This window comes from Hakea prostrata, chromosome 11 (assembly GCF_041222555.1).
Source record: "Hakea prostrata isolate BN-2017 chromosome 11, UWA_Hpros_2, whole genome shotgun sequence".
NCBI classification, from domain to species: domain Eukaryota; kingdom Viridiplantae; phylum Streptophyta; class Magnoliopsida; order Proteales; family Proteaceae; genus Hakea; species Hakea prostrata.
The window spans coordinates 22501734-22513131 of NC_142610.1; the positions used below are offsets into that span (position 1 = coordinate 22501734).

The 11398-nt window shown below is 37.4% G+C and overlaps 1 protein-coding gene and 1 pseudogene across 2 annotated transcripts; both read left to right on the plus strand.

The window, feature by feature from the left end:
• Window positions 1-1685: 1685 nt before the first annotated feature.
• Window positions 1686-6991, plus strand: LOC149000931 (zinc knuckle (CCHC-type) family protein). The gene is made up of 5 exons (XM_089141002.1): window positions 1686-2051; window positions 3028-3150; window positions 3334-3433; window positions 4196-4320; window positions 6448-6991. Exons 1-5 carry the CDS (start codon window positions 1722-1724, stop codon window positions 6646-6648), a joined length of 879 nt encoding a protein of 292 aa, XP_088997128.1. The 5' UTR covers window positions 1686-1721; the 3' UTR covers window positions 6649-6991.
• Window positions 6992-8452: 1461 nt separating this feature from the next.
• LOC149000932 (methylenetetrahydrofolate reductase (NADH) 1 pseudogene) lies at window positions 8453-11312 on the plus strand (annotated as a pseudogene). The gene is made up of 2 exons (XR_016170701.1): window positions 8453-8607; window positions 9880-11312. The product of XR_016170701.1 is annotated as a methylenetetrahydrofolate reductase (NADH) 1 pseudogene (transcript).
• The last annotated feature ends 86 nt before the right edge of the window (window positions 11313-11398 follow it).

Here is an 11398-nt window from a genome sequence, read left to right on the forward strand (position 1 = left end):
AATAAATCTCGACAACCAAACGCAAACACCCAATGCTTCTATTCTCTACAAAAATGGAAACCAAATCTTCCGTGTCTTTTACTTTCTAAAATCCCAACTTTCCCATATAAGAACAAACCAAAATATCCAGTTTCCATAGTAATGCATTTGTTATTCTACACACATATGAAAGTCTCCATCTTGGTGTGCTTTGTTTTTTCCCTCTTGATTTTCTATTTAATACTTTTAAAAACCATGAATTTAGCTTTCCAGAAAGGAAACTACAAATCATAAAATCTAAGCAGATTTGTATTCTCAGAAATCACTCTCTCACTGTCAGTGAGTTTGAGTTTGCTTGGAGATCCTATCTCATAACCCTGTGGCTCTGAACTCCCACTAAGAAGCTCTCATTCCACAATAACCAGACGCTTTGGATCCTACAATAACCCATTATCAAACCGTTTTAACTGTTTCAAATTAAAAACTAAATTTGGGTGTTGGATCTTGTAAATTGGGGTTAAGACCCAAATAAATCAACTTCTTTAAATAAAATAAAACAACCTCATTTCAAAATTTCACCAGGAAAAAAAATGATGTATCACACAAACAAGCAATAAAAAGCTATAACAGGTTGGGTTTTTTTAGTGGTTGGGTCTGGTTTGCTTAATAACTTACACCAAACTGATTCGAAATCCATAGGTTTTTCAATCCTCAACTTATATCTTGTCCAATTAGCCTTGGGTTTGGCCCTTAGTCCTTGGTGTCAGGGTAGAGGTATGTGCTTTTATGACATTTTTTGTCACACAGTAGGAGTAGGACTCATGTGAAATCCGGGGGTTGTGTTTTTGCTTCTTTTTTTTGTGGTTGGGGGGGGGGGGCCCTTTTTTTTTTTGGGGGGGGGGTGGGGGGGGGGGGGCCTCTGGGGGGTCTCGGGGGGGGGGGGGCGGCGCGGGTGGGGGGGGGGGGGGTCGGCTGCCCGTCTGTTGGGTGGGGGGGGGGGGGGGCACGGGGGGGGGGGGGGGGGGGGGGGGGGGGGGGGGGGGTCAACGAGAGGAGGTTTGGGTTATACTTTGCGAGATGATAGGAGTCTCCTATTCTCTTTTCTACACCCTTGGTAGAGAAGCTTTAGGAATCGTGAGAGCCAGATGCCTCTACAAGGGGTTGACTCACATAGTGATGGAGAGTGATTGCATGCAGTTTGAGGTACATGCTCTTAATGCTAAACCCTAGCCGTTGAGATGCTAAATGTTGGGAGGAGAGCATCCACCTACATAACCCATTTATGGTTGTAGTTTTCACTTTGTGTGGTGTGGTTCGACACTGGTGGTGCTCTAGATGGGAAACACCGTATAAGGGGGACCATGCCAAATCCACTACTAGGATGTTGGATTATATATCAACACCTTAAAAACACCATGTACATATTCAACCAAAAAAAGTGTATCAAAACCAATTTTCCTTCAAATAAACGGAATCATATGTCGAGCCATTGAGAATTAATAGAATCTACACGTCATGCATCCGATGTTGGGCACTACCGGCGTGACCACGTTAGACACCCCACACAAGCAAATCCCTCTTTTTACTTGTAAAATTAAATAAGAAATATATGCGCGCCATTTTTTCGATTTATTCCCGCCAGGAGAGGTTTTCTCTTTTCTCCAAGGCTCGTCACCTGTTGTAAATCAACAAAGCGGAGCTGTAGAAGCGCGTGAGGCCAAAAAAAAAAAAATAATTCAGAAATGGAGAAACGCGCCACCGATGCTCCCACCGGCTGTTACAAGTGCGGCCGTCCAGGCCACTGGGCTAGAGAATGCACTCTCTCTGCAACAGATCCAAAATCAAACACCGATTCTCTCTCCAATTCAAACCCTAAAACTAATTTCTCCCGTCCATATTCCAGGACCGGTAATTTCCTTCCCAGACCACAAGAGACAGCTTCTGAAAAACCCAAGAAACTTCCAAGGACGAGACCCAAGCTCACTCCTGAACTTCTCCTCTCAGACGATGGCCTGGGTTATGTCCTACGCCACTTCCCTCGGGCTTTCAAGTTTGGTGGCCGTGGTCATGAGGTAAATCTCTTACAAATAATAGATTTTTTTTTTCTGGGTTTTTTGGATGACACCAAAGACGTAAACAAATTATGGAATGTCTTTTCTTGGGGAAACCACAGCACAACATGGAATCTTAATGTTGATAATTGGTTTATAGAGTTACAAATACTGAGTTCGTCCGGGTTTTTGGTAGATGTTACACAAAGGTCGATACCATGGTTACAACTTCTAGGTTTTGAATTAGTTGATTTAATTGGATTGATTTACTCTATATGATTATGATTTTGTTGGTTCTCTGTTTTTTTCTCTCTCAAACTAGATGCCTGTTTTCAGGTTTCTCTTGGGTATTGATAATTAAAGGCAGCAAATCTCATCTCTGCACTTTTAATCTAGATCTGGACTGTGATCATAATATACTTTTCCGAAGACATCCCAATCATAATACACTTATTTTTGAGTGTTACTGCCATGACTATAACTGGGTTGCAGCTTTGGGGTTTTCAGTGCGGTCGATTGTGGGATTGATTTTGATTTATGTTAGTTTAGATAGATTATTCTCTGGTGAGATCTTTGTATTTGGGGATTATTTGTTTTTGATAATTTTGAGTTATTTTTTGACATGGAAAGATGTGAATTTGATGACTTACTGCAATCACTGCCTTTGCGTTTGTACTCACTCATTGGATTTTCAAAGGATTCTGGTTTGCACAAGTACTCTGGCTGCGGCTTTGGTTATGAATTTTGTAGATTTAGTTTGATTGATGTTGGTCTCTGAGTTTGGATGTGACAGGTTCCCTGATTTTTCTATCAAACAAACATCCGCAGTTTGAGTTTTTCCATCTGCAAATTAGTATTCGTGTAATAACGATAGTGAAAGATAAGGCTTTTGAAAACTATCACTGCTGGTATTTGTAACGAGTAATGACTATGTTGATTGTTATTATGTTTGTTATTACTCCTTTTTTTTTAACAATCTGTGTCTGGGTTTATATAGGTTCGGGATCTTGGGAATCTCATTGGGTTATATGCTCAGTGGCACAAGCATTTGATTCCCTACTATTCCTTTGAGCAGTTCATACACAAGGTTGAACAAGTTGGTGCCACCAAACGAGTCAGGGTAATACATCCTCACTTTGGTTTTTTAATTCTGGCATATTCACAATTTGGCTAATTTTGAGATTTCTGTACATATTCCTAAATTTTTTCTACTGTGGTTTTGATTCATTGCCTTAGTTGTGCATCTCCTTTTGTTCTTTGTTTCAAGTATGTGACTTATATTCAGTGATATGATTCTGAACAGACATGTATTAGAGACTTACGAGACAGAGTTGCCAATGGAGGAGACCCCTCAAAGTTGCATGAACTTCCAGTTGAACATGACATCTCAAATTGTGAACCAGGTATCACAAATTATGGTTCTGTCAACTTTTGTCATTTTCTTGTTCGTGATCAGGGAGTGCCTCTAGGCATTTTGGTTGGAATATGTGAAGTGTGCAGAAGCAACAATATCTGAACAATGTATTAATAATATTTGATAGCAAATTATAGTATTCATTTTTTTTGGGGGTTCAAATATCCCTGATTTAGGGACAGAAATTGGAAACCTCAAATCCGGTGCTTAAAAGAAAATATTAAGTGAAAGCAACTCTTATATGGTTTCTGGAGTTTCTAGTTGGCCTCCTAGATTCAGTGAATCAATTTTATTTATGGATTTCTTTCGTGATCTATCAGGAAGGAGGTTATAGACTGGCTGCCATTGGGAATCAAACATCTGCTACCCACACCATAGATGGGATTGGGATTTTGGATGTGCTATGAAGCCACCATAATAATTGTTATAAAGGAATCTTTTTGTTGGGGCATTTTATGCATGTCAGGATCTTAAAGCCCTGAATCTTTCTAATAGTGTTATAGCGTATCAAACTACCTGCATGTCAGAAGTTGATATTGTTATTCATGCTTTGTTGTTATGGTATTTGTCCTTCAATCTTCTTTTCTCCATTTCTGTATCAGTCAACTGGATACTAATTTTTCTCCACGAAGGTCTGTTTGACCAGGTCATTTTTTGAAAACTTTCTTGCTGGGGGTGATCTTCATGCTTCATCTGTTATGTATTCTTCTTTGTTCATTATCATAAGTGAGTCATGATTTAATTCTTGCAGGTATGGAGGAAGCAACAAACTTGGAGAGCACAGATCATCAAATGGCAGACCCCCAAACAAATAATCCCAGTGCTGATATTGTACAAGAAGAGATGTTTGATGAGATCTACAGGAGTGCAACTGGAGTAAGTAATTTTTTTATCTTCTTTTTATTTTTGCTTCTTTCAGCTGTTCATCTGGTATGGTTCCAAGTACTTGTTCATTTCAAAATCTGAATAAAAAGTTAATTTATTTCAGTTTCTTGTCCTTGAAAAATACATAATCTTTGATTCTACAAAGCCCAACCAACTTCATTATCATTATTTTCTTCTTTCCTAGGGTGTATACTTTATTTTTATGTTGGGTAACTTTATTGTTAATTAAGTTGCTTACTTGACATCCCCACCTGACACCATGCTACATATAAAGAGCTTCAATAAAGCATTAGCTTGGTAAACTTGTCTGCATGATTATTTCAATTTAACCTCAACTTCGTCTGGCTGTTTACTCAGGTTGCTTCAGAAATTGTTTTATATAGTCAAATTATTTGATAATTGGAAATACCCCAAAATGTATAATATTACACCTGCCATTTTGAAGGCTTACTTAGTGAATTTATGAAGACTTCCATAAAAGTTCTTCCCAGAAAGTATGATTCTGCACCTGTATTTCTACTACGTTAAGAACTAGATAGTACTGAATCGAGGAAGAGCAACGAGGGATTTATGATGACAGTGGAGCTCATCAATAACACATTGGTTGGATGGAGAAAGAGGAAGCATAATACTTTTAGGACTAAAATTCCCTTACTCTTAGTGCTAGATGACCCAGGGAGTATATGCCATCCTTATGGCATGAATAGTCATTTAACATATTAAGTCAATTTAAATACTTTGATCTGAATGGTTTGATCATTAAACTGTTCACTTGAATGGGGCAATTCCAATCTGTATGAATCTGACCTAGTTTTGGTTTCTACTTGTATTGGAGGAATGCATATTTTTGTTTTATATGATCGAGATGGGATATAGCTTAGGTCCTTGTTTTGTCTGTAATTTTTTCAAGGGAATTATCTCCTGTATTTCCAAGTATGAAATTCATCCCCCACTTGGAACCTTCCAATTGTTGCAAGTGAAAATGTTGAATGGATTTTAGCAAAGGCGACTTATTTTCCACTCAACAGGTTACTCAGTATTTCAACAACAGAGCTGTAACTTTTGGTTACTATTTTCCGGGTTGGTGTCTATGTACTTCACATGAAAGTTTCTGGATTTTAGTGAAACTATGTATTCGTTGTATATTGCACTTTTATAATTTTCTAAATAAGCCCTCTAAAGATAGCAAGTTGAGTTTTGAATGCTTATTGTTTTTGCAAAAATCTGAGTAGCAACCATTCAGGTTCGAGACAAAGCTGAAGGAACATTAATTTTTTTAGTGGTAGTATTCTTGAAAAGTGCAAGTGTATTAGTACACAGAATAAATACCCCCACCCTTGTCAGCCTAGGCTCTACAGATCCCAAAAGAGAAACCACTTTATATTACTGTCTGGAAGAAGTTTATGAAACTTCCCGTCTTACTGGCTGATATCCAAATGCAGTTATTTCCGTCGAGAGTTAGAGAACTTTTGAACACCAAATAGATTCTAAATGTCATGTTTAAGATAAAAAATTCCATCTATTGGAGATTCGTTGATCACTTTCTTGCTTTAATAATTTTGTGACTGAAAATCTTGTTGGCCTCATGCTTAGCGTAAACAACTGTATGATAACCAAAGATTTTGATTAGGGTTATTAATGTCATGATGGAAGAACAATTTCTTTGGAAAGAATACAGAACCCACATTGACAAAAGTTCATTGGAAAACAAACTGTGTACACTAACACTCGATGGAGCCCCATCTTGTACTTTAATACAAAACAGTAGTTGAACAATCATTTCAAAGATGTATCACCTCTGAAAGGAATTGCAGGGTGATAGTAGACAAGATGTATGGAGTCTTGTTAAATGAATTGGAACGTTTGATTTATGTGGTAGATGAACTTCTTTACTGTTCTCAGTTGGGAAGCATTGTAGCCATGAAAGAGTTTGTGGAAGAGTATTGAAGCATATGGTGTTCTGATGTTATTGCAATATTGGACTTCTGATCTTTTGGGTTGTGGGAAACATGTATTTTCTAGTAGCCTTGGGATTAACTGAATTGCTAACACTTTATACCATTTTTTACCTTTGTAGTTGCTAGAATCCACTGATAATATTTGCAACCCCAACTGCAGGAACCTAGTCAATCACAAACTCAAAACAATATCTCTGAAGTTGCTACTGATCAAAGTTCTGGAAAAGAGTTGTCTAACAGAGTTGCAGATTCCTCAAATGAAAGTCAAGTAACAGAGGAGCAGAAAGCTCGTATGGAAGCTAACCGATTAAAGGCGTTAGAAAGAGCTGCTGCCCGTGCCCGATCCGTGGGAGCAACTTGAGTGTCACTATACATTGTGCTTGTTTCAATTATCTACTCTTTGTTCTTCATGTCAATGGAAAAGTCAGTTTGGACCATCTCTTCATTTGCATTTTTGCAGTAGAATTTCTCCATTGCTGTGGCATCTCTCAACTGCACGATTCATATCATCTTTAGTAAATCATTTTGTTATATGATCTGTCATTTTCACCTGTTTCATGTAGCCGTGTAACATCATCTTTCCTTGAGAATGGCAGCTGCATGATTAATGACTAATTCTTCTGGAGTCAACTGGTAAGCCTCCACACGTTTGTTGGTACACCCTCTCATTTGGACTCAATGCAGTTATGGCATTGCACTCTTGTAAATCTTGGTTTTAAATTATTTTTAGTAGTAATTTTAAATTTTTTTCTTTATTCACACGATTTCTTTTTATTTAATTTATTATTGAAGTTGGTGAATTAATTACTTTATGAATTTTATAAGGGAAATTATCAATGTCATCTTTCCATAATAAATCAAAATATAAGGTGATGCAATTTTAGAGTCATCTATTCTAACTGAAAACTGGTTAAAGCATATCATAACCAGCCCAAATTGGTAGTTGAGACCGAAATCTCAGATCTTTGGTAATAATACGTTGACCAGGTTGGTATGTGGAATTAGGTGAGTAAAATTACATATTCAACCCTTGGGTTTTTAAATTATTACGTCTTCACTCCTTAAGATTTATTCTGTTACATTTACTTTTCTTATGTTATTTTATTACATATGGACCACACCTTTATGATGAGTTGAAATCCATTGTATATGCACAATTTCCAAAGTACCCTCTTAAACTGTTTGGATGATTTTCAAGTATACATATACAAGAAAATTCTCTCTTTCTAATTAAAACTAACAGCGTTAAGCAGTCGTGGCATTTATAATAGAATAAATTTAAGGGATATATAGATCCATAAGAGGGGTGATTAGGGTTGGAAGATATATATTTTTTTTGGGTAAAAAACAATCTTATTCAAAGCAACTCAGTGGAAATCGACTATTCTTTCGGGCTTGAAACCGAAAAAGTCTTCCTGACTAAGAGATCTGTTATACATTAGAATTCCTAAGAATATAAGCATAGAAATAGTGTACAAAGTTATCCATTAGATAATGGATATCTTGGATGGAATCCGGATCATCTCCCCGTCGGGGGCAGCACAGAGTGCTCTCCCATGGCTTCCTGACCACAAAAACTAGTGGGTCCCACTGGTGGAAAAAAAAGTTTTTTTTTTTAAAAATTTTCCAAAAAGTGTTTTTCACCGTGGACCCCACTGGTTTTGTGGTCAGGAAGGGTCGGGGAGCATTTTGTGCTCCCTGTCGGGGTCGTTGATCCGGACTCATCTTGAATCAAAGGCTCTAATGTCATCGGTGGTTATATCTGGTCAACAAGATACCTGATTATCTGCTTGCAGTCTGATTTAATTAGAATCAACTTATATCCACATGCAAGCGCTTCCAATAGTCTTGTTCTAACGACAATAATTTCTCATTCTTCAGCAAAATTATAATGCCCAGATAACGATAAAGCACCCAATGGTTTACCCTCTACTTCTCCGGGATGAGTAACGAAGGAAAAAAAATAAAAATCTAAGAATATAAATATATTTATAAGTAACCTAAGGGGTATATATGTAATTTGATATTTTTTATTTTTTTATTTCAAAGTAAATAATATTTCACCATCACATTTCCTCCGTGTCTCTTACCTCCTTTTGATAATCTTGCAAATAAAGAACAGGATCGTGCAAACAACCTTTAGCTTAAAGTATCAGAGCCTATAAAGTTATATAATCGTTTCTTCCCTCTTTACCAGAGAAAAACATATAGAAGCCCTTCTCTCCCCCTTCTCTCCCCCTTCTCTCCCTCTCTCTCCAAAGCTTTCAGAAGCTCATCTCTCTCTGAAGGAGGAGAAGGAAGGAAAGAAGCCTGTGTTTCGGTAAGCCTACTTCTGTGTCTTGTGTTGAAGGAAAATGAACCCTGTATCTTCTGTGATCTTATGTTTACAAGCATTCTGATTTTCCTTCACTTTCTTTTTACTCTGTTTTCTTGCCTTTTGAACCATATTTCATGTTTCTAGGTTCAAACTTATTTAAAAAAACCTAGCTTTGATAGGATGGAATCTGGTTAAGATAGATCTTATCTTTGATAGGAGACAACTAGTGATGATTAAGTCTAGCAAATTACATATATGTTTAGATTAATGTGTGGAACTGCTGCTTTAGATTTACTGCAAATCCATGGCTGTTTGCTTGTTAGAACTCTCTTATCTTACTTGAAAATATATTTAACAGAGACTGGTTTTGGTATCCATTAGGTTTTCTTTTCGTTGTGAGATGTTTCTGTAGTAATTCATGTTTCTTATGTTCTTTTGATGATTCAGTTGCAGCTTTATCATAATTATTCTTTAATTAAAAACGAAAAGTAGGAATTTCACCCAAATAGAAAAGGTGATGGAGACTTGAGAGAATACGAATAAATAATTGTAATCCTTTCCACTGTTTCTTGATTCTCGAAAAATCCAACAATGGTGGACAACATTCATGGTGGACACCTTTGGCACTCACCGACAAAGACCTAAAAAGTTGCTTTTTGAAAATCGTCACGTGGTGAAATATTTTGTGTAACACGTGGTCCATTACCCTTCGCACAAATAAGCAGGGAATAGAGATTTTCTGTTTCAAGGGTATTTCTGGAACACTGAATTTTGTAATGCTCCTGCATTGCCCTTTGTTTTTTCTCTGTCTTAAATGCACAAGTAGATGGCAAAATTTCAGTGGAGATTTGATCTTGATCATTGTTATTTTCAAACGATTTCGATTGAAACGAATGGTTGAGATTTGATCTCGACCGAAATTTTGGCATCAGACGGTCAAAATACCTCATTGGACCATTTTGTAATAGAAGCAATGTCTGTTGTCTATCCGATCTTTGGATGGACAACACTTGGATTGGTACACTTCAAACCTTCAAATGGAAAGGCTAAAATGAAATTAGTCCATCTAGAAATGGCTGAAACTAATTAGTCCATTTTCAAAAGGTGTGATTCTTCTCCATTCGATGATTGCAATTTTATCAATCCATGCAACGTCCATCCAACACTTGAACGGATAGGACGGGAGATCACACGAGACCCTTTTTCATCTCACCATTTGCCTATGAAGTGGTGGTAGGCAACTTTGTTAAGTTCTTTTTTTTTTTTCATTAAAAGGTGCTTAAGAGAAGCAAGGACAGGGCAGAGCAAGAAGATGAAGGTGATAGAGAAGATCAAAGCAGCTTCAAAGGAAGAAAACCAAGTGTTGTTCTCATTTGAATACTTCCCCCCAAGGACTCGTGATGGTGTGGATCAAACGCTTGAGCTGTTGGATCGTATGTCATTCCATGGGCCGGCTTATTGGGACATAACCTGGAGAGATTCTAGTGCAAAACTCAGCCTTGAGATGGCTAATGTGATGCAGAACTTGTTCTCCATTGATACCATGATTCACTTCACCTGCAACAAGATGCCTGTACAAGAAATCAATCAAGCTCTTGACACTATCAAGTCTCATGGCATCCACAATGTTCTTGCCCTTAGAGGTGATCCCCCTCTCGGCGAAGACAAATTCGTTAAGACCGAAGGCGGATTTGACTGTGCCCTAGACCTCGTAAGCCACATTCGTAAAAACTACGGAGACTACTTCGGCATTACCGTTGCTGGTTATCCGGAGGCACACCCAGATGTGCCAAGGAAGGATGATGGTTTACCAACTCTTGAAGGATACCAAAGTGATCTTGCATATTTGAAGAAGAAAGTTGATGCAGGTGCTGATCTTATCATCACTCAACTGTTCTTTGATACCAATATTTTCCTTAAATTTGTTGATGACTGTAGACAAATTGGGATAAATTGCCCAATTGTTCCTGGCATTTTGCCAATCAATGACTATAGGGGCTTCTTGAAGATGACTAATCTTTGCAAGACAAAGATACCAACTGAGATGACCATTGCACTTGAAGCTATCAAAGACAATGATGAAGCTCTTAGGGCTTATGGCATTCACATTGTAACTGAGATGTGCAAGAAGATTTTGGCTCATGGGATCAAGACATTACATTTTTATACAGTTAACAAAGAGAGAGCAGTGTTGTCTGTATTAATGAATCTTGGGTTAATCACTGAGATCAAAATTTCAAGGCCCATCCCAAAAAACCAGGAAGAGATCACAAAAATGTCGTCGGAGATGAAGAAGATGCTTCGCCGTTGATCATGTTGAAGGCAGTATCAGAGGACAATAACTCGGTACCTCCATTAAATAAGAGAGGACTCAGGCATGTTCTAATTACTTCTGATTGATTCCAGGCCTGAAGAAATTATTTGTACTCTGTTTTATATAATTTAAATGCCTCTTTGTTACCAAATGATTCAGTTCTGCACTTTAGAAATTTTAATGCATTTCCTCTTTCTCTGCTAACTTGGGTTAGGAGATGGTTTCAAAAGGTACGAGATCATTAAATTTGATCATTTTGTGGTTAAATGAAGTTGAACTGAATTGACTTGGGAAGATTCAGTTACATCTATCTCTTCACAGTGTCAAATCTTTTGGCAATCATGTGATAAAAAGAGAACAACCATATCATTTAGACCAACTTTAATTCAAAACAACCCTAGCAAATGCATAAAAATACCTTAAAATGTTTCATAAATTTTAATTTTATGACAATTTAGTATCAGTTTGATAATCTACTAT

Coding starts and splice junctions, on each gene's coding strand:
- LOC149000931 (XM_089141002.1), top strand. CDS start 1,722: ATGGAGAAACGCGCCACCGATGCTCCCACCGGCTGTTACAAGTGCGGC. Junction 2,052..3,027: donor TTGGTGGCCGTGGTCATGAG/GTAAATCTCTTA, acceptor GGGTTTATATAG/GTTCGGGATCTTGGGAATCT. Junction 3,151..3,333: donor GTGCCACCAAACGAGTCAGG/GTAATACATCCT, acceptor GATTCTGAACAG/ACATGTATTAGAGACTTACG.